General features: G+C 43.1%; 1 protein-coding gene across 1 annotated transcript; it reads right to left on the bottom strand.

Annotated features, from left to right (window-relative positions):
* Nucleotides 1-134: 134 nt before the first annotated feature.
* RPP30 (ribonuclease P/MRP subunit p30) lies at nucleotides 135-21179 on the bottom strand. Its single transcript, XM_076338741.1, has 11 exons — nucleotides 21073-21179; nucleotides 19980-20035; nucleotides 19603-19659; nucleotides 18579-18653; nucleotides 17956-18027; nucleotides 12237-12326; nucleotides 9984-10100; nucleotides 6382-6411; nucleotides 5936-5973; nucleotides 4730-4809; nucleotides 135-2711 (listed from the first exon to the last, which is right to left on the bottom strand). The coding sequence occupies exons 1-11, from the start codon at nucleotides 21152-21154 to the stop codon at nucleotides 2602-2604; spliced, it is 807 nt and encodes a 268-aa protein (XP_076194856.1). The 5' UTR covers nucleotides 21155-21179; the 3' UTR covers nucleotides 135-2601.
* Between the last annotated feature and the right edge of the window lie 2822 nt (nucleotides 21180-24001).

The raw sequence follows: 24001 nt of genomic DNA, 5'->3' as shown, positions 1-24001 counted from the left end.
AAAAAAAAGTCTCAGCTGCCTAGAGCAGCTAGCCCTTGAGCTACCTCCCTGCCACTGTTAGATAAATGACATCTCTTATTTTGTTAAATGGAAACACATATACAAAAGCAGAAAGACAGTACTTGAGCAGCTAGTAAAACAAAGTTACTGTTTTATTACCGAGTTTGATTTAAAAATCTCAGTTTCTCAGCAAGCCAGTACTTACTATGTGGTGCACAAGACAGCTTCAGTTGTCCAAGCCAAGGAAAACAAGAGTCCTGCTAGGAAAGGCAGGCACCTCTCCCTTTGCTTTAGCAGAAGAAGAACAATCTTACCAGTACCGCCAGCAGGGGCATCAATGTCCGGTTTCGTTGGGACATCACACGTTGCATTCAGTTAAAATACCAACGCCCCACGGCGTGGCCTCCCAGCGAAATACGCCACAGGCTCCCACACACCTTCACCAACCCGCACCAGCTGCCTTCTAGCCAGCAGGCTTTACAGTCTGGCCAAAACTGTGTCCTGGGCAATGAGGTGGGGTCAGGAGTGGGCAGCAATGAATAGTTGTTACTGGAGTGCCAATTTTGGAGACCAAGTGATTTACAGAAACCCCACAGAGGAGCGAGCAGAGGAAACGCCTATTCTGTCCGCAGCCAGCTATCCTAGACTGAGGCCAACAGCTTCAGACAGATGAGACTTTTCTCACACAAGCACCGTAACTCGCAAGTGTCACCTTGCCAGCCGTAGGCTTTATTTGTGAACACACTCTTCTCCATAAAAATTACGGCACACCTCTGCTCACTGCCCTTCTCTGCGAGCCACTACCTCACTACTTGTTTCTGCACAATTACCTGGACACTGGAGCATGCCTTGCAGGAAACAGAAATGACATCAGTGCTAGCTAACTCTGTTTGTTTATCATCCTAACCAAGAAGCAGTTCAATTGTTCAGGCACCAAAGTGGCCAGAACAACGTGCTTCAGAAAACTGGGGGAGAAGGAACTTTTCAATCAGTTCCTGAAGCACTGTATCTACTGAAGGGGCAAAGATGCAGACGGTAAATTTTTTAAATCGAGTCAAACAAGTAGCAAGAAGGATCTCTAGCATTCAAAAGCCTCTTTCCATATGCTAGTTACCAAACAACTTCTCTCGTGCTCAAGGTAGGTTATTCTCTGGCCAAGGCAAGATAACGTGTCATTCAAGAAACTGCACCAGACAAACACATTTCTGCTGCTTCTCTGGTTAAAGCATCATTTTGGAGGCAAGTCCACAAATTATAAACTACTGCATATATATGTATTACATCCCAATACCTATAAAAGACTCAAATCACAAAGTCAACAAGCAAAATAATAACATAAAGGAAAAAAATTTCATTCTTTGTTGAATAAAGCAAAAGCTGTTGTGACTTACACCGGCATTATATGGAACTGTTAGTCTACTGAGAACTTCACCCATTCTGCTCAGTCCAGTTACTAAGAGCTCAGAGATGACTCACTGCAAGATTTCTGCAATATTTTACATGCTATAACTTCCACTTCTCAACTTGTTGTCAGATGCAAATAGAGAATTGGAATATTTACAGTAAAGCTGGCTCAAGAGTATCTTGAGTACAGTAGCTTACATAATTTTTATATTGGTTTAATCAAAAGAAAAACTTCAGTCAACATTTGGAAGAGCTCTGAAAATACTCTGCTGATTTTAAGTCTGTTATGATTGCTTTTTTGGCAGCCAGGTTTACTGAGGCATTAACAGGAAGGAAAACAGAAAGGCAGGAGGCAGCAAAATGAACACTCTCACAGGCAACACTGCCAGACGAGGACATAAAGAAGGAAATGATGCAGTAAAAATGATGTGACGTGGAGACTGCTCAGGCCAAGGCAAGACAGCTGTTACGCTGCGACTGCAACATACCACGCTGAGCACACATTCAGTGTGACCTTGGGCTCTTCCTTCCCATCTGTGGTAACCACCTCATGTTACTGTTTGGTTTTAAGAGCTGCAGGACAGGGATGGCCTTTGGGATGTGCATCTAGCAGGTTAGGTCAGTCAGTCCTACTGTTACACAAATCCAAGATATCTCCTAGCAAGTGACAGATGCTGGGATCTTCTTTATAGCCATTGATCACAAACAGAATGGGAAGGAGATATTTTTTTAATGCACCATTACTCTTCACAGGCCACTGGAGGTAAACTTCATCTACCGGCTTGCGGTTGTAAGGTTTAGTACAGAGATGTGTTTAAAACTTGAGAAACCGTAAGAGCTAGACTTTGCATTCTTAGAAACATTTTTAATAAAAAAAGGAATGCACTTGTACAACTGAAAATTTCTGTACGTTAGAAACGTTGTGTTGAGTTTGCACTAACTCCAGAAGACCTAAGACAGAGCATAGAGACGGTCTCCTGACCCTGGCCAGAAGCCCAGCATGATCTTTCAGATGTGGTGAACTGCCATTCAGCAGACTCATTCCCACAGCTTTCCTTACTTGAACACCAGAAGAATAATTCTTCTCCAGGCTAAATAAAGCAGTAAGGGAGGAACTGGGCTGGCTGGAGCGTGGGGGAAGATTCAACACTTTAGTAAAGATGGGATGGAGGCTCCTGTTGACAATTGGTTCAGTCCTCAAGCTTCAGTCTTAGCTTTTTTGCAGGCTGGCAGTGTTGTTTCTTCCTCCTCAACCTTGCGAGGCTTCTTCACTGTGTACACTACCCCACAGGCACTCTTCCGAGTTTCTGGAACATACAAGCAGAAGTTGTAGTACCCCAAATAAAATGACACTAATGCATTTAATGCATACTCATTGCAGGTGTTCATGCCCCAAAACACAGTTCAGCATGTTTGCCAGCCAGTCAGCACACACAGCAGGTAAGCAACCTGCATGGGCAGGAGCTGGGGATACGCTGCCTTATGGAGTGGAAACTAAAGGGGGAAATCCTATGGTGGGTGTAGAATTACAGCAAACATAAGGGAAAACTGAGTTCTGCAGGGGTTGAGGGGCTGCAGACACACAAAACCATAGGAAACCAGGCTTAATCAGTTCAATAGTCACAGAAGCACACATTCTTGAAGCATTGTCAAAAGCATTTCTGAGCAAAACATACTGTTCTTAAAAAATATATATAAAAAATGTATTCACATACCCCAGGATTCTTAAACAGACTATGCTGGCACAGCTATGTTGGCAGAGACTCCCCTATACATACCAAGTAAGTGGCTTTATGGTATTCAAGAATATTTTATTTACAGAACCCTCAGCATTACCATAAAATACTACCGTGTTGTGTTATCAAACTCCTCACATGTTTGCCAAGCAACCTAGTGAGCCCAATCCAATTTCAGAACTACTGGTCTCTACAAAATTTGAGGTAGAAGAGATTCTCTACAAATACTCTGTTAGCAAAGAGGCTCTGCAAGAACCTTGCCAAAATATATTGACTTATTCTGGGCCAGCATTCTTTGGGGGACAGGGAAATGACATCTGCTATTTAATTTCACAGATAAGATAGATGATGGTCTTGAGAAATCCCACATAAACTTGACAAAAATTCTTCCAACACACTGTCTTCACATAGATGAGTAGCAGGCTAGAGGAGGACCCCGTTCACAGAAATGTCCTCTCCAAGAGATCAAAGCTACCTGCTGTGAATTACAACAGGTTCAAGCCCCATCTCTACTGAAACAAGAGGTACAAACCAAATCCTACTGCGTGTTTGAAACTTGGAACAACTCAAGTTGTTGGGAAGGTGACTAGAAATCATACCTACCCAACAAACTTTGACAGAGGCAGAAATTAAGAGCTAGATGCAACTACTCAGTCACAAAGTTAAACTGCCATCAGAATAAACAACAACAACAAAAATCAAGAAACACTAAGAAGCAATAAACAAGCATGTGAAAGGGAGGGTAGAGATGGAGAAATTGATGCTACAGTGGAAAACAAGGTTCTAAACTGATCGCTGGAACACGAATTGTGGCACCTCTTTGCTGCACTGACACCAGGACACAAAATACAACGGGAAACCTTTTGATTTCCAGTGCAGGGGGCCACAAGCTAAATTTCCACTTTCTTAATATTAAAAATGGGCAAGTAGAAGAGAGCTACTGTGAGCTGCCTGTGCTGAGAGCATAAGGAAGCAAGTTTTGTTTCACCAAAACGCTTCAAGCCATCGTACACTATATGAAACATTTTTTTCTAAGCAGCAAGCACTCAGGGTATTTGATTTTGCATCAAGTTCGAAATAGTCCACAATGAACAGCGCGTCAGAAATAGACCACATAATGAAGCATCAGAAAGGGACACGGCAAAGGTTGCTTCTGCACTCATGCTGCAAGACAGGAAACACAAAAACACGTGCATCCCGATTTTCTTTAAGTCAATGATGTAGTTTCTGCTGGTGTCACCGAGATCAGCATTCAACCCTTTCTGAAACAAGGGATAGTTTCACTACGAAGCACAACAGGCACATCTGTGTTTTGGCTAAACAGTTTACGACTCATTAATGTGGTTAAGCGAGTACTCCAGTACAGACAGCACCATCAGTTCAGTCACTGATTTGCTAACATGGCAACAAGGGAAAATAAAACACCCTTGCCACACAAGCTCCTCTTCATGCATTGGACAATGGAGCTAAAAACCCGAGCTGACTTACTCTATAATGTCTCAGACCTTTTGGAAAATATGCATTAACGTGAACTTAGTTGAACAAATGCAAGTGTTAGTTAGATGAGTTTGCATGTGCTTTTCACTTACCTCCATGAAGCATGGTCGCTCTGCAGTTGGTAGACACGGCTGCCTTGGCTTCACTTTCTGACAGGCCAAACAGCAAACCTCTGTCACCTTTGTTCAGGATCAAAATGCACAGAAAGGAAAAAACAGAATAGGGAAGTCTGTCTGCATGATAGGTTTGTTTACTCTACAAATAACTGGGAATTAGCAGAGCTGTAACTCAAAGTGACATTTTGCATAAGGTTACCCAGAGGCAGGGAACTGAGGCACCCAATTCTCCTGGCTGCAGTTCCCCACCAGCCCTCCTGGAAAGCTCCTGGCAACGCTGCTTTTTTCCAGACAAGAAGCTGTACTTTCGAAAATAAGAGTCTGTCAATGCAGGAACATTTTTACACACATAATCAAGTAAAAAAACGACCCCATTGAAAATTTCAGGTTTTGGGAAAGGGCATTGTCTGATACAAAAGCATTATGCTGAAAAGTTCCCAGCCACCTTGAGCAGGGATGACACCAGATTAGGTATGTTAATTTGGGTTGAGCCTGACTGCTCTTTTTAAGAGGGAAGGAAACGTTGCACATAAACTCGTTCCAGGCCACACACCCTCCCACATGGTTCTCACGACTCAGAGCACGCTCCTCCCCTTCAAGGGATAGGTGCTTGGGGGCGGGGAGGGGGGAGTAGTAAAAATGCATCTGAATTCCTAAAAGAAGGGAAGAAAAGCCACTTTCCTTGGTTTCTAGAACACAAACACTTATTTAACAGCACATATATAACTAAAGACTGGAAAATTCAGAACAGAAGTAACCAGCACTCAGATAGGAACTTTTTCTTTCTTAATATAAATATGATTTTATAGCTGCTTCTATCAAAGATGTGGCACCTTGGAGATCATAAGTAATAATTTCTGGTTTGGTTCACAGTGTTCATAGATTTTTATGGGTTTTATTCATTTCTCCACTTACACCCACACAATATCAGTGCATATCACAACAAAAACATACCTGTAGCTGAACACAGACATTACTATTTACAGTGACTGCTCATGCCACCCCATGACCAAGATCTGTTGCTCCTTCCACACCCACTCAGAGCCCTGATGCATTGAACTGGTCACCAACAAGCATCAATGTGTAAAGTTCAAGGAGTGTAAAGGGTGGAAGCATTTCAAAACCACTTTGAACTTTCACATGTTACTATTAACTGCTGTCTTTGACTTAGAAAAAGGATACAGATTAGCCACGTCGTAAGGACCTCGTAGTTCTAGAGGCTAAAACAAAACAAAGAAGATTGGACATCTCGCAGGCTGACAGAGTGTAAGCAGGCAGGACAGGGCTATCAGGAAGGCAAGATTAAATGCTACATAATAGCAAGCTGCTGAAAATGCACTAGGAAATCAAGCAAATACTATTATTTTGGAAAACAGAGTCCCCATCTGGGAGAAAACTGTCATGGAACATACCACAGCAGCAAAAAAGCCCCCACCCAACCAAACAAAAAAACCTCCAAACCCCACAATACAATTCTTTGGTAAAACAGATTGATTAAAAAACCCCACAAGATGGCAATCATATTTAAAATTACAATTTTTATATGTTTAATACATAATTAAAGCTGTATTTTCAGCCACAGATAAATCCTCAAATTGTTCCAACTTCAACAAAAATCTGGGACTTACCCTTTCAGCTGCACTAGATATAACAATGTTCTGGAAAACAAAAGAGAACAAACGTTCATCTGTCAGACAGCATCAAGAAATGAAAAAAAAAAATATCAGCACGCAGTAAAGACTTTATGAGCATTAGCTAAGTTCAGGCTCAGAGCCCAATTAACCATCCAAGTATCTGATGCCCTCAGATGAAGTGAACTCCAGCAGAGTACGGATATTAATTTGGGACATAAATAAACCCAGGTTATCTCCCTGACCCCTACAGAGACAGGGGCACAGGAACAAGCCCTCCTTTGCAGTTACAAACCTCTCACAGACAGACGCGAGCTGACTAAGTGCCGCACCTTTTAGAGGGATAGGCTAAGCAGTAGAAATGTCAGAGTGATGGCATTAAGCAAGCACCTATCAGCCTGTATCTCTCATAGTGGACTTTAAAGAGACCTTCAGGGTAAAGAAGAAATGCAGAGTTGCACACACTGTGTTAAGAAGTGCCCTCTTTATTCACACTAGCTGAAAGAGGCCCCACAAAAACGACAACTCAGCCTGAGCTGTAACAGAAATGGACTTAGAGTCCAGGATCCCCCAGAAGCAGTTTACAGATAGTGTCTTTAGACAGTCTGGTGCTCCCAAATTTTCAGCCTACTGTTGTGGTACAACTCAATCCTAACCTCAGCATTCACGCTGGCCTTAAGCAAACTCACACTGGTTGGGGAAACCTGTCTGCAGCTAGGCAGTGGCTGCCAATTCATGCTATACACTCACTTCCCTCAACACTGGCACCCCCATGAAAATCACCAGGCAGAGAGATATCCTTCTCCCTTCTCCTCCAAAGGGTTTCTACAGAACAGGTACGTGACTGCTTGGGGGCTGGCAGATACCACAGCTCAGCTGCCAGCGCTCTTCTGATGTTAAGCCTCCAAGGATGCTCACCCAGGGGAAGATTGTTTTGCACAGGTGGAAACTGCAGCAGCAGCAAAAAATTCCTTGCACCTTTTATTATAATGAATAAAAGGCTTTGGGAATTCCTGCTTGAGTGGGTGGGAGTAAGAATTGTACTGAGGCACCGAAAGACTTTCCCTCTCTGACGTCAGTACCACCAACACATCACACCACCTCCAGTTACAAGGTGGGGCTTTTGATCCCTTCCCTGCACTGCTTGCTTTGTCCTGCCACCTCCCCAGCACAAAGAGCAGGGCAGACATTGGAAGAAAATGCTCTGTGCGCAGCTGGAACTCAACCCATGAAGAGCTATTTGCATGGAAATGACCGCATGTTCACACTGTGCCCAAGGTTTCCTCGTGTGCTGAGGAGGAAAGGATGGGACAGACAACTCTGCCTTAGCATAAGGAAAGCCAGAAGTGGAAGCAATACATACATCAAAGTGACTTAACAGCACACATCACGACGGAGCCTAGGACATTTCTTACTGCATAATCACCTTTAAAATGACTGCACTATGGATCGCAAGGGTGCTTTTGAGCTTCAGTGGTGCTGATGGCAAGAGTTTTCTGGGAAAATTCAAGTCTCCTGCTCTGAGCTGTAGCAACCAACAGGTTGGTTGTCTCCCAGGCTCAGAGAAGATTCCAGAGCAGCTGCACAAGCCATCTTGAACCAGCATAGGATTGTGGTTCACTGCTGTGCACTGGAGATGCGCTCTGCCTGGTTCAAAAGCAACTGGCTTCCAGTTAGGGGATGGGTAAGATGGGAGAAGGAGACAAGAGCAGACAAGAAAAGCACTGCTAGCGAGTAAAGGAGAGGCAGGCAAAGGCAAATCCAAGGGAAGGGCTAAAGGGAAGAACTCAAAGGCAAAACGTTATCTCCCCAGGTAAAGGAGACAGCAGTTGTTCAGTACACTGCTCCAGGCACAGTACCCACACTCAGTTACCAAAACACAGGAGGTGAGGGACTGTGGCTATGCACGCCTTCTGTCTGGCAAGGCAGGTGAGTCCCTCCCTCATTCCCTGCACATTTTAACATGTTTTAAGGACTCCGCTCAACACCAGCTCTGAGGATACAAGTAAATTTCTGGAAGTTTCCCTGCCCTACTACAACACAAGAGGAACAAAAGGATCCAAAAGCTGCTACAAGTTCAGCAACTATAGGTTACAGAAGGCCAGAGCTGCATGCCAGGTGCCAAGGCAAGCAGCCTATGGACCAGCCATCCCATGTATTGTTAAAAAAAGGCCTTTACATAACCGTTACGGAGACAGCCCTCACTGCCACTGAGGGCTAATAACTATCTCTGCTGGCCCACCAGGTACTGAGCCTGGAGGCAAAAAATAAAGGCAAAAAAAAAAAAAAGACAAGCTAGCAGTCCTCTCCCAGCTCTTCCAGTGCCTAACAGCAACTTGTCGTGCCCAGCTCCCGCTGATTTAGCTTCCAGGCACAGATGATGCACTAGACTGACAGATGCAGAAAGAAAGGGCACTGTGCACAGACCCAGCGCCTGAACGTCTCACTTGCTCTGTTTGTGACGTCAACTCAACTGATGTTCTCCAAATCAACAACTGCATGAGAAGCACATCTTTAATTGCACAGGGGAAAAAGGAGCACTGGCAAAAAGGAATCCCAAAGGAAAGGGGTTTTGTGCGTACGTACCTCATCTCCAAGTCAGTATTTTGTGCAATTAACTCCCAGAGCTGGGCTTCTCAGGAAAGACCATGCAAATACTCACTTTCTTCTGTAGCACTAAGGGAATTCATCTGTTTGACCCACTCTACTCTCCTATAAAATAGGTTGCCATGCCTGAGGGGAACTGAGGTAACGACAGATCTGCTTTTAATTGGCCTTCCAAGCTGTATATCCCACTTCAGACTAGATCTTCAGGGTAATGCCAATTTTGGTTTCTCTGGACTAACTAATTGCAGCAAAGGCTGTTTCCAATAAAGGTGGTGGGAGCTACAATCTCTTTTAACTTGGATGTGTATTATTATATGCTTCCCTGTTAAAAAAAACATGGCCTGAGAGGACCCAGCATGACAGGCAGCCTAGCCTGGTAGCCTGGGAGGAGGTAAGGTATGAAAGCAATGGATTACAGGCATCTCAGCTGCAAGTGTTACTTCTTCCTTGGGTTTCAGTAGCAGGGAAGAATGCAGTTGATCTGACTGCAGCAAAGTCCTGGCTGATAGCCAGCTAGCTGGTGGGTCTGTTTTGTACACTGGGAATTTACTAACCGTTTAAACAAGATTTCTACTTTTTTCTTATTATTTTCTACCCCCATATTCAAGGTATACTATCAAAAAAGAGCTTTTGGTCAATCAGAAATATAAAATGGGGGATTTTGGAGAGATGCATGGATTTCAGTTCTAGTGCAAACCTTAGATCTCTGGCACTTTTTATTTTCCTTTTGTTTTGGGTATTGCATACAATAATAACAGATAGGTTGTTCTGAAAAAAGAATCTAACTGTTTGACAACCTAGAAGAAAGCATGCAGTGGTGCATGGCTGGAAGTATCTGGAGCTAGAATAATTGTGTCCTTGTATTAGTAGGCAAAGATTCAGTCACAGCTTCAGAAACCCCAGCATCAAACTAATTTAAAATGGCTCAGTCTGTACAACTCCAGAAGAATTTGAACTGAATTAATTAGCTCGCTTTCACTTTGAGAGCTTACCTTTCCTTTGCAGATCTGCATGAGGCTGATCGCATTTGAAATTGTGTATCTTCTCATTGTGGAGTCTTTGATGGCAGGCGTGTAAAGAAGTTCAAAGTAAATGCCTCGATCTATTGCCTTCACATGAAAGAGAGTGATCAAAAATCAAAAGGAGAGAAGCATAACAATCTAACAACCGCTGTCTATTATTGATGCAGGTTATTCTCAGTTTAACTGTGTTATATATGAAAAAATTAAGGCAGAAATGTTCCAGCAAGAGCACAGCATAGCACTGGGGAGGGGGTGGGGGGGGAACGTTTCACTGTACAGCAGGTATGTGTACTTGAATCTTGGGATGACAGATAAATGAGGTTTAACAAAGAAAAACCAGCCACTTATTAGCTGCAATTGGCTTTCCTCTATCACAGAGTTGAGGAGACAGGTAACCACTGGTGGTCACACACAAGTCTTGAAGTTTTGAGGTTCCTCCTCCTCTAGCCCCACAGCCCGCTGTAAGGAAGACCACTGCTTCCCACAGTACCCACGTCTTGCAGATGAGGAATTTGTCCTTCCATAAAAGCAGCAATGAGGTCCCTTCTCTCCCGTCTCACAGCATACTCTGGTATTTGTGACAATGTTAAATAACAGTGAGTCACAGGAGAGGTTCCAAATAGTAATACTCAATATATTTTCAGCTGCTTTAAAATGCCTTGCTATCTCTCAGAGTACCTCACCAAAAGCCTAGTATTCTTGTTTTTGCAAACACACAGAGAAAAGTTAAGCAACTTGCTATAGGACACAGTGAGTGAGCGAGCGAAAAAGACACAATTCAAAGCTAGGAGTTCCTAGTTCCCTGGCCTATATTACATTTGCCTGAAATGTTACTCTGTTTTATACTAATACTATTTTAAAAAATGCTGCAGTATTAATACTGTAAGAGAGTCCAGTAACTGAATACAGCTGGAATTAATCCAGCTCCCATCCATGCATGATCTTTGAACGCGAGCACAACAGAAGCTATGTACACATGAAATGTTTTACACAGAGCTCGTCTGACATCTGCAAACAAGAAAAGCCTGAATTTATCAAAACCAAAATAGGTGATGGCAATATACCAATTTCCAGCCAAGCAGATTTTTAACCTGATCCCCACCACTTCAGCTGCCTGCCAATCTGTCTGCCTGGCATCACAACAACCAAAACTGGCTGCCTGAGGATGCACAAAACCAGTCTGACTGACAGACTGCCTTGAAGCTGGGAATGTGGAAGCTGAGAAATAGCTTGTAAGGAAAATGTCTCCAAACACAGGGCTCCAAGAGCCAGCCAGCTCCTCACCTGGGTCAGCTGCTGGAGTTTTAGGCAGCGAGGGTACTTTCAAACAACGTTTCATACAAAATTGTTACTCCAAATGGAATGTTGAAATTCCCAGTCTGTAGTAAATTCCAAAGTATTACTTTCGTTCTGTTTCAGGATTAATTCTAGTTAATTTTTGATTTTTATTCTAGGTCAAACTTTCTGTAGAAGAGGAATTAGGATTTCTAGCCAATTCCAAATTTAAATTTTTAAGCAGTAAGGACTACACCAGCCAAGAATGCCCATGTGGAATGAACCTTGACATATACTCACGGGAAAAAACTAGTTCATCTAAGAGCATGTTCAGATTAAGCTTTCTGGCAAGCCATCAACAGCAGGCAGAATTGTATTAACAAAATACTTGATCCATGCTGATAGCCATCTCGTGTCCCACAGCAGATATTTAGCAATTCCACATTTGGTTCATTTGCCAAGACATTCCTTTGTCTAAGTATGGATTCAATACAGTTGTCCTCCAAATAACTGGCATGACATCCTTCGCCCAAATTAACACTGTCATTCACATTTTCCTGTCTTTTAAATCACAGGGCTGTTTATCTATTCTGACACAGCTGTACCACTTCTGGCTTGGGAGGCAGCTTAGTCAGCAATCACACCACATCTCACTCCTTCGCATAGCAGTGGCCTTAAGGCTCTGTTTCCATTCCTTGGGAACACCACTTCTGCCTTCTTAAGTGGGGGACAGGAAGGAGAAAGAGAAAGAACATACATCACTACGTATTAAATGCTGCAGTGGAGGCCTTGAAGTGAAGGACATCTGAAACAACACTATACATTATGCAAGAAAATAAAAGAACCACATGGATGGGAATGGTGGGAGGGAAATGGTAGGGAATTCAACTCAGACTGACATTAAATACAGAATTTAACAGCAAGAAAACAATTTACATGTAAATTTACCATATTCACAGGGGGCCTTCGGAAGTAGAATGGCAGCTTTTCTGTCACATTTATGCATACCAGATCCACATCTAGAGTTGTGCAAGCAATCTACAGCAAAGAAATAGGAACAGATTATTAGATAAGCCAAAAAATGCATAACCAACTTTAGGTGCACTGATATTCTCCTTCATTCCTTAATGCAAGAAATGTCTCTCCAGGGTGAGCTCAGTTTTAAAATGAAGAGGTACCAAGTCTTGCAGGTGTGCCAATAAAACAGCAGGGCTACAGGTACACAGCATGAGCATTTCAGGCTTAAAACCCAAGCCTTCCCTCACTTACAGAGCTACTTTTCCAATAAAATAATGACCAACCCAAAGGCAAGACTTACTGCTTTGTTCTTATCTAACATAGGACATGCAGAAGCAATGCTGGCTTTTGGCAAAAGAACTCACAGCTAATGAAGGACAATCCCTGTTTACAAAGGGAACAGCCCAGGAACTGCCCCTTACCCCATCATGCTCTAATTCCAGTGTAGCAACCGTTTGTTTTACGGATTAAGTATTTTTATCAGAAGCAACCAAAAGACTGAAACAGAAGCAGATGTTAGACAGTGACTGGTGGTGCCCCATGCCCAGTACTGGAAGCCGATCTAACAGGGCCTCACTTTCCTGGCTGGGTGGGGAACATGCAGCCCTTCCTGAAAGCCACATCTCTGGAAAAGTCTCAAGATGGCACCGGAGGTCATAGTTTAAAACCTTAGGTTTGAACTCGCACCACAATTTACAGCCTGTATTAAAAGAGGGAAGGAACGAGCAAAGGGTTGAGAATCTCCACACTGACACACAGAGAAAATGAAATGCACATAAAAGGGAGCTCTAGATTTACATATAATCTCATGCACACAAGACATGTAGGAATTATACATGCCTAGCCCGTAAAGATGATTACACAGGGCCAGATTAACGTCTGTAAGCAGTCTTGTAACAAAGAAGATAAAATGGGCTGAAGACGTTGAAAAGGAATTTTCTACGCGTAGGGTAACTCTGCTTTCAGAAACCTGCCAGCAACTGCTCCAAATACACCTGGGCCAGGCGCCAACCATTCATCCCTCCTCGCACCGGCACAAAAGCGGTGGGGGTTGTGGGGAGTCCCAGGGCTCGGCTGCAGGGCAGCCGCACTCTGCTGTAACGCAGGGCAGGCTATTGCTTTGCAAACTAGTCTTCTATCAGTTTGTTCACATGAAATTTGGATGGAGATGAGAGCAGAGGCCCAGCTTTAGGAATGTTTCTTAGCTGTTGACAGCACTCCCTCCTAGACAAGAGAGCCACAGCACACATGCAGGCAATTCAAAGATCTTGGTAGTACAAACTACCATCTAGACAGAGGTGATTTATAGGAACACGCACAGAGCAAATAGCTCGGAATCACATCCTAGAAAAGATGTCAGTGAGGCCACAGGAAATTCAGGAAGAGAGAAAGCCGAAAATGAAGGAAAGCAAGAATACACATCAGAAACATGCAAGTTGCCCTATATGATGAGAAAATAAGCCTTCTTAATCAGCTCCAGAAACACTGGAAAACTCTTTTCCATTTTGCAAATTAAGTACAGTGGGAAAAGGGAGTGACCCAAATGCCAGGATTTCTACAGGATTCCAGTGACAAGAACATTTCAGAAAACACCACCAAGGAAAAACAAATTTAAGAGCCATACTTCCCCACAAGGAGGAATTCCTGCACTGCACGGAAAGTTGGAGAGGAGATTTCTCCAAACACTCCAATGTTCAGCCTAGCTTTGGGTCCTGGACAAGTCACACATGCAGGCAAGTTCAGGTTACCCTACCTACTGAATGGATCTGAAGTGCAAAAACTTCATACAGAAAATGATATGCAGCAGTTGCACAGCCGGGTGCTTGCCCAGCTGCATCACAGGCAAGAGCCCCATCTGCTGGGAAACTCCAGACAGCCATAAATAAATAAATTTGCCACTGCTTGGATGGCCTAAAGAAAGCTTTGGCAAACATTTTAGGAATAAACATTGAAATTTGGCTTTGCACTATATCCTCAGACTTATATAAGCAAGTTTTTTTAGATACTGATGATCTGCTAATTGCTTACAAACAGCAGGCAGAACTAACTAGAATGATTAAACCAGTCAGAATTCTTAAAAAGCAAAATTTTTGAAAAGCAACAGGCACAGACCTTATTACTGGCATGGGGTGGGTATTCCTGTTGCAGCCCAAAACAATCCTCTTGGAAGACTTAAAGAAGGAGCATGTTCTACAATTATCTTGGCAAACACAGCTTCCTCATACCCCTGAGGATATAAATCATTTGGAGAATTTGAGCACATCTTTCAGTACATATCACTGCCACACTCGGTCACTGAGAAGCTTCCCCGGCTCGTGACAAGAGGGCACAGACTGGTTTTGGGCCATGCTAAAATTAGAGGACATCTCCAATGGTCATTATTTCTTTTACAAAAACATAGAAAATCCTGTTCCGTGGAAAATAATCCAAGTGCCAAATCGTTAGTGAGCAAGATGATGCTCTTGAAGTAATGTTGAGTTACGAACAGCCAATTTTAAAACATAATCTGTGGTGCAAGACCCACCCTAGAAGGCTTTATCCTTAACAGTGAAAGATCCAGGAGTCGTTAAGAGCCAGAGATATATGCTGAAACTCCATGCATAACATCACCAGACTCCCTGTTGATACCTCTACAAAATTGACACAGCTCTCCACAGAGAGTTAGAAAACCTAAAAATCTTTAAACAAAAGACAAACATACAAATCTGCCCTGCATGTGAACATGTAAGGATGAAGTCTTTCACCTCATGCAGCTTGCAAGAAACATGCTTGGGTTCCCTCCCCAGCTCAAAGTGCTGCCAGGATGAAGCAATGAAGATGGTCTCATCAACAACCCTGCTTCCTCCCCAACACACTCTCCATCACCTGTGAGTGTCAGCTTGAACAGGCACTATCTGCACTGGCCTGCCCAGAGCACAGCCAACCTCTTTGTGCTGGCACAACTATCTGTGTGGCTGAAACCTGAATCAGAGCGGTAAAACGGATCTGCCTGCAAAATAACTTGGCAAAAACTCCGGTTACTTTTCAGCCAAAAGCGTGTTCCCCAAACCAAAGTGCCATGCAACTAAGCAAGCAGCTTCACCAGCAGAGCAGACAGGGACCTGCAGAAACGAGTGGCTGTTTATAGAATCATAGAATCGTTTAGGTTGGAAAAGACCTTTAAGATCATCAAGTCCAACCGTTAAACCAGCCTTAAACACTGTCACAGCTGGACATCCAACCGCAGCAGAACTCACGATACGGCTGAAAATAAAAAAATAGTCACCCTTAAATGAGAGACCCCTTTCCCCCCAAAACAACACAGCATGCCCCTGCTGATTACCTGGCTTCAGGTGCTTGTTTAAACACATAATAAATTGATTGAGGTCACTTAAGAAGTGAGATTTTACATTGTTGCCAGAGCCAAAAGAAAGAGGTGGAGAGTGGCCCTCAAAAGTATTTTACAACTATTCGCCTCTCTCACATCCCCAAGAGTCCTAAAATCTTGCAAGGGAAATAAAAGCAGTCACAAATAAGTTTCATTAAGCTGTAACTGTTATAACTAATGCTTGAATTCTTCTGCTGAAAGATTCTTTAAAGTTCACTTTCTTCTACAGCCTCTTGCTTTGTACTTTACTTGGACAAGTTTTCAAAAGGAGGGGGAATAATTTAGAAAAACAAAACAGAAGAGTATCATTTTAATGTGTCAAAACAGGTACTCGGGAGTACTAGAAAGTAGCTCTAACTTACTTAAAAAAAAAAAAAAAAAAAACAGACTCAGTTTTATACTGACAAGCTCTCTTTGAAAGTAGATTTTGGCACTCCCCCAAAGAGATTCATGTTTGTTTTTGGTGTCCCTGTGCCTTCTTCACACTGCTTTAAACTGCACGCCTACTTACTGCCTGCCAAGGCTAAGAGAGACGGGACGCTTCCACCTACTCTTCCAGTTCAGAGTTAATGTTATTATTTATGAACTTGCAACAGGTCAGACGTCACAATTTTGAGTTTTGTAAGAAAAACATTCTGACAAAAAGATGACTTGCTTCCAGATGCTCCACTTGATCAGACCACTCACATCAGCCGTTACCAATTATTTGAGAACAATTTAATTAAAAATATGAGAGAGATGGAGATAAGAAACACCTATCACCCAACAAGCCAAGCTTAGATCATTGTGCCTCGAATGGTGTTTTAAAACTAGGAATTTTTCTAGTAGGAAGGGTCTATTCAAGATATGGCAGCTATGGGTAAAAGCTGGAAGACAATATGATGCTTGGTGCTGTTAGTAATGGCTGAAGAATTACTGCACATCACTGTATTTAGGTATCACCTCTAAATAGTAAATGTCTTCTTCAGTCAAACACCAGAAATGGACCGAACCAGTTCATGGTCAAACACACTTGCAATACCTTGTTTTTCTAAAATCACAGAAGTGACAGAGTATTTGGGTTTTCATTCAAAATACTTGCATTTCTGTTAACATAAACCGATGTGAGAAACAACAGTGTTGGGCTAAGGTCACAAATTAGTCCTAACTAAGGTTTTGAAAATGATTCACACTCACTATTTTCTCTCACTAGCACACTTGGAGCGCTACCACTGCTACAAATGCCAGCACCTGTTTGGTAACACTGATACAGCACTCCTTCAAAGACTCACAAATTTTGTGGAGGCAGTTTTCAGTTGCAAGATTGCTCTGAACAGCCAAGATAAAATCTGAGTGAGAAAATGACTGACTGCCCTTCAAGTACTTCCTCCGAGGCTGCTCTACTTTTGCACAGCCTCAATGGTCTTCTCGGCAGGCAAAGTAACAAACATATCATGAAGCCACAGAAGTGAACCTTCTCTCATTCAACTTCAGCATCCAAAATACTCAAAACAAAACCAGAAATCTCAGTCTTGTAATGGAGCAAGGGTCATTATGTTTAGTTTACTTTTGGAAATTTTATTTTATCTGTTCATAAGATGCTATGACAACCAGAACTAGCTCCATCTCATAAGCTCTTGCTCCTCTTTTGATTTAAAATGAAGTAATAAAAGGAAAAATTAAAAGAAAAAGAGATCAGCTATTCATTTAGATGAACTTCCAAGAGAAGACCTAAGACTGAAAGGAAGATGGTAACTCTCAGAACCGTGTTAGTTCCGCTTTAAAATCTTCCCACTTTCCCTGGCATTTCAGAGACTGGGAACAATTAGTGCTAACAGAAAACAGCAAATGTGTTTTGGGGAAGCTGTCAGAGTTTGAGAAGCTAAAGTTCAAGACAGAAGTTTTCTACATGCTGATAGTGTGTGTGTGTGTATATATATATTTTTATATATATGTATCTCTCAGAAAAAAAGAAGGATGTTTTCTATCCTCACTAGAGAGGAGGAGTAGTCAGTAGAGTAGAACAACACACAAAGAAAACCACAGCACAGGGGCGTACAAGTCCATTCATCAGGTAGACGTTTCAGACGTTAACCAGTGACCTCAAGGCCTTGCAGCCTCCTGCAACCCCTCCCAACCTTCTCAGTCTATCAACCGACCAGGCAGCCTGTGTTGCTTAATTAGCCCCATGACACGCAGGCCTGTATAAAATGGGAAATAAAATCAAAACAAAGCATGTACTCAAACTAGCCCAAGACACTAAAAGTTATGAATGCGCATTACCGATCAGATGATTGTACTCACATGGAACAGTTTCTCAGTCTTCGGAAATACTGCTATAATGTCATATAACCTTATATTTGCAGATGTTGATCTCTACAAAAGGAGGAAACAATTATTACCTTGAATTCTGGCAGATGCCAAAGCTATGCACAAAGATTACGACCAAAATAATAAGAAAACCCCTTTTTCAAGTACTAGAACAAAGCCAATAATCATCCAATTACATAGTAGGTCTCTGCTGTAAGCCATACTGTGAAGTCATTCATTCTCATTTTGAGGCTTGTCCCACCCACCTAACAAGGCACCTACACCTTTTGCTTCGATCATGTAGCACTAAAACATCAACAGACACAGGGCTTGCTCATGGCCTTCTAGTTTATGCACAGAACTCCAGAACTCAAAGAAAAGAACTGAGGAACAGAACTGTTGTCCCATATTGACAAATGATCAACAGAAGCCATATCCAGTCTTGTAAGTCTGCATCTCTTCATGATCACGTTATTGGCTAAAGATGCGATCTGAGAAATCACTGCTGAGTGTCCTATAAAATCCACGAAGTTCTCCCCATACAACTTCCAAAGTTTCATTCATTCATTGAGAAAAGGAAATAAAAATTGAAAAATTAATATACTAAATATACTTACCAAGAGATTACAGTGGGAAGGATCAGAAACAACAAGTGTTAGCCGGGTTAAGACTTTAATCCTTTTAGATGTCCCCTACAAAAAAGAAATAATACAAAAGACGTAAAAAGCTCCAAAGCAAAAATTTGTGGTGACTTTCACCCGGTCCGCTATAAAAAGAAAAGGGTGCCTTGCTCATATTCTTGCCTATACTAATTTTCTAAAGTCTGTAGTTACACTTCCTTATTTTATATTGATCTGTTTGATATTATACCTGCCCTTTACAAAGAATGACAAGGAAGGGAAGGAAGGGAAGGAAGGGAAGGAAGGGAAGGAAGGGAAGGAAGGGAAGGAAGGGAAGGAAGGGAAGGAAGGGAAGGAAGGGAAGGAAGGGAAGGAAGGGAAGGAAGGGAAGGAAGGGAAGGAAGGGAAGGAAGGGAAGGAAGGGAAGGAAGGGAAGGAAGGGAAGGAAGGGAAGGAAGGGAAGGAAGGGAAGGAAGGGAAGGAAGGGAAGGAAGGGAAGGAAGGGAAGGAAGGGAAGGAAGGGAAGGAAGGGAAGGAAGGGAAGGAAGGGAAGGAAGGGAGAGAAAAAAAAATTAAAATCATGCAGAAAAAATGAGTATGTTTTAATACTGCTATGGCTCCCCAGGCAGGCCACAACTGCAAGCAAAAGCAGTTCCTGAATTAATGTCTGTCAGTGATTTGAAATACAGACTTGGTTCATTATATCCAAATCTCGCTCCATCAAAACTAGGACGTTATTTCCAAAACTTGAATTTCAAGAATTATACTGTAATTATTCAACTACAAGGAGATTCAAAATTCACACGAAGCAGTTTCTTTAATAATTTCTCAAATAACGAATAGAGCCTACTCTAATGTGAGTATATTGTTCTTCCAATGCTGGGAGTTTTAACAATCAAGCAATGGACAAATTTCTCTTTTTTGATTAACATGTAATACACAAAATCACATATACAAACACACCAAGGTAAAAAATGTAACTCAGAATAATAATACATAGATAGAACGTAACTAGACATACTTGCACAATAGGCAAAGATGGAAACAACTCGGAAGGAGATACTGGCTTGATGATTTCCTTAAAAGAGAACAAAACAAAGTTATTCAAAATGTCATGGGTTAAGTTTACAATGTAAACAAAAGCTATGTTCCAATCCTAAAAAGAAATTTGCCATGCTAACAAAACTATTTCCCAGGGACAATACATGGACGATATTAAAAGTTAACTCCAGGGCAGTTATACTGGATTATAAAATGGGGGTTCTGTCACAAATGCAGACATTTGTACTTGTGTCTAGATGTGCATTCTGCAGATAAAGCTATTTGGGAACACGTAATAAGGCATGTAGGTTTACAAGAGAAAACACACTAAGAACAAATAACCCCAACAAAAATTACCTGTTTCTTTTCTTTAAAATCAATGACATGGTTAAGAGCAACTGCAGAATATCCCACTAAAAAAGTAAACACATAGTAAGTAAACACATACATTTTGTCCAGTAAACTAATGGAAGCAAGTCCAAACAGAAACCTGTTAAACACTCATCACTTAAATGTCTCAAAAATTAATAATCACGTGCACATTTACCTTTCACATTATTTTTTCCTGAAGATTAATTCACCCAAAAAGTGCCTTAAAAGAAAAAAATTCTGTTTGCCTTTTAATACACCCCAGCCCTGACAACACCTACTCGATGTCTGGGCTTTATGAACATGAACGCTTGGGGCTGGGGTCCCCAAAGATTTTGCCCTATTTTGGTCCTGTTGATGACCTTCTTTAGGGAAAACGGTCAAGGACATTCAGGATAGTTGTTAAAACTGCAGACAACACAGAGCTGGGAGAGATACAGCTATAGAAGGCAAGGTGAGCGCTGAAAATAACGCTGACAAAATTGACAAAAAGGTCTCGTTCAGCAGGGATCAGAGGAAGATGGTACACTTGCCAAAGACAAATCACCCCCCAAACACTGGACAGGCAGCACCTGGCTGTACAACAGTTCTGCACAAAAAAAGATTTAGGCCATAAGAAACTGCAGGCGGGAAAATGCGTCCACGTTGGGGAAAAAGCAACTGTTATGCTGGGATAAACAGGCAGAGACAGAGCCTGCAAGACACAACACGAGCTCTCCTTGCTACTCAGCACTGGGAAGACCTCGGTCCTGGTCACTTCACTTGCAGAAAACCCCAGGTTGAACAGGGAGAGGAGAGAGGAGAGGAGCGAGGGGAAACGCGACCCGCCAGGGAAGCAGATGGCGAGGCTTAGCCTACAAGGAGGGAAAACTCAGCCCAGAGACCCACGCTGTGCTCACAGCAGCCTGGCGGAGCTGCGGCTCGCGTCCCCCTGCCCTCCCTCCTGGCCGGGCCCAGCCCTCCCCGGCTCAGGCCCACCGGCTCCGCAGCGCAGCCCAAGCCCCGGCCCCGCCGCCGACCCGAGCCCCGGGCCGGCCCCACCGCCCTCCCCGCTCCCGCCGCGGCCGGGGCACTAACTCACAGTGCGCTGCGGCCTCCAGCAGGCTCTGCAGGGACTTCTTGTCCGGCCCCTGCGGGAGGTTCAGGTCGGCGAAGCCGGCCATGCTGTGCGCAGCGGCGGGGCGGGCCGCAGCCGGGCACGGCACCCGGCACCGCCCCCCGGCGGCCCGCGGCAGCCTGGGGCTTGTAGTCGCCTCCAGTGCCGAGCGGGCAGGGCCCCGCGCCCGGCAGGGGCGGGTGTCAGCCTGGCGGTATTCACCAGCTGCATTTACAAAACCGCAGCAGCAAACGCAGAGGGTGTTTCACATCATCGCGGGTACTCTTCGGTCGGAGGAGTTCCACCACAGGGCTGCGATGACCCAGGGGAAAGCCTGTGTGGTGAATTTCTCAGATCTCCGGCGGGGCTCTGAAGGAGATTAACCCCGGCTCTGGAGGAGATCAAACCTGGCTCTGAAGGAGATTAACGCTGGCTCTTTGCCACTCTACACTGCTGAAGCAGAGCAGGCCGAGGCACACCGCTCTCCTCAGAGCCCTGTCTTGTACCCACCAGGTGGAGCAGTAACCTTGTTCGACTGAAGTATGGTAATAACTATGTTAAACTAGTTGAGCTCCATCTGAATGCTGTCAATCAAAAAAAAAAGGAATCCTTACTAGCTATTGAAAGGTCTTCTGTTTCCTATGTTAGCTAAAAAAAAAGTGAAATAAAGCCCAAGCTGCCAAGTCGAGAGAGATCCCCTGACATGCAAAAGGGCTGAGGACTTGTAATAGGCCAGTAATCAAATACACACTCACTGTGTAGCACTGTTACAAAAAGCACAAATATCGTTCTACCATTGTTAAATAGCACAGGGTATGTAAAATACAGGTGGTAATTACCACTTTTTTTTTTTTTTGTTTGGGGACTTACAGCAGCTGCTAAAGACAGCAGGTCTGCGATGCCCGTCCAACTTCAGGTGGCACTCCAGGGCCTTGGCCTGGCCGGGAGTACTTGGCTTTCTCTTTCTTCGAACTGGGCTAAATGTTCACGAAGGGAAGTCTGGGGGGTATCTGGAGCTCTGAATTCTTAACGAGGCAAAAATGCTTCTAACCAAGGCCAAGGTGTTGATGCTGCCAACTCTTGGTATGTCCCTCCTTACGGGGTCTGTCCTTGGGGCAGCTTGTGCCAGCTGTGCCTGGGGACTTGCGGCTCGTTTCTACCAAAGAGATCACACAGTTTACAATGGATGAGCAAAACCCAATAGTGCCTGCTTGGCACGTTTCTGGCCTTGCTGTCCGATGAGTTACAAAGACCTGGGATGGTGGTAGCAGAGAAGCTACTTGCGGGCTGCAGAGACTGGACTAGGAGCTCAGGGCAGCTTTGGGGGTCGGTGGACAACAGCCTGTCACATCTCTCTGTCAGGGAAAAGACATATCTCTCTGAAAGGGAAAAAAACCCAGCTGGTAAACCGTCTTTGTTCTTGCCACATCTATGGCAGCATTTTGTTCTTAACAACATTGGGTCAAGATATTTCAGTAAAGGAGCTCTGTTTTGGCCTATCTGCATCCATAAGGTGTTTGCCTATAATTGTTGCCAGTCCTGCTTCTCTGCCAGTTGTTTGAACAAGCAGCATGGCCCGAATGGTGTTCTCAGGCCTTTCTTTGCTGTGTGTGAAAATGGAAGAGCTCGAGGTATTATTTCAGGTTTTCTTTGACTGTGTATGATGGAACTTGATTTAATTTGTCTTAATGAACGTAAGAAGCAATCCATTAACATGTATCAATTGTTTTTGAATGGCCCTACTGCAGTAGTGTTCAGAGACATCAAACAGGATTAAGCAGCTTTTGTGTCTGGCAATATACAAGCAAAACAAACCTTTCCTCGAGGTATTTACAATGGAGAACATTTAAACAGATTTTTGTGCAGAAAATCTACAGAACCCTATTTGCTGTAACGGTGTAAGAATCTGAGTATGAAGCACTTTCAGCATCAGGTATCATGAATCATCTGCTCAGACCAGTGTACAACCTTATTTCCTACATTAATTACTCAGATCTTGCTACTTTTGTTTAGGCCAGCCCCAGTGATCTACTTAAAACATCTTTGTGGTCCTCACTGCTAAGTCACAAGCTTCTAACATGCTTTGTTTCATCCTGAAGTCCTCCTAGTGGAGCCAGATCTCCTCCCTCCAGGTGTTTTCTTTCTCAACACACTTAGATCTCAGGGCAGTCCTTTCAGTAAATTTTTATGCAGAAACCCTAACAATTCTTCTAATATGTTTTCAATGGGCAGCCCATGGTAGCAGCTGTTAGATTTTTTTTGCTTTAGTTCCGCGTTTAGCACTTTCAGGGAGTTAAGAAACTATTTGGTACTATCTCAGCAACTCAGTAACATGAATATCACGGTCACTTTTATCATAACCTCAAAAACCTCCTTTGTAAAGGGGCAGACTGAATTTTCAGGGATGGGAGCTCTGTTTTTCTGAGCGATACAGAATTTTTAGCATAAATTTCACTTTAATTGTTTGTTTTCTTTTCAGGTGGCTGCTTGCTGTTGTTAGTATTTGCTGGTTCCAAAAAGGGAAGACATCATTTCACATTTAAGTTGCACAGATGCGAGTATTTATTTTGGCAATGATAAGAAATGCCAAAGATGAGAACGGTTACCTCTCTGTTTTACTGCCACAGAATGGTGATGATTTTTTTTCACAAAGACAAGAAAAGACAGAAAAGAAAACTGCAGCTGCAACATCTTTGCTAGAAGTTGGACAAGATTGTTATTTTTCTAAACAGTACACGCTGGGAATAAAAATCAAGGTTTCAGTAATATTTGTCCATGGATTTCTAACCAGTCTGGTAAAATATTCTAAACCTTTTGACAACATATTTCCCCAAGGCAGAAGAAACGCATACTTTATTTATTGTTCCCAACAGCAGGTCCTCACCAGACATATTGGTTTCCAAGAAAAGAAGAT

The sequence above is a fragment of the Aptenodytes patagonicus genome, chromosome 5, assembly GCF_965638725.1.
Source record: "Aptenodytes patagonicus chromosome 5, bAptPat1.pri.cur, whole genome shotgun sequence".
Lineage (NCBI taxonomy): Eukaryota > Metazoa > Chordata > Aves > Sphenisciformes > Spheniscidae > Aptenodytes > Aptenodytes patagonicus.
The sequence above is the reverse complement of the archived record's forward strand: the minus strand, read 5'-3'. Positions and strand labels throughout refer to the sequence as shown.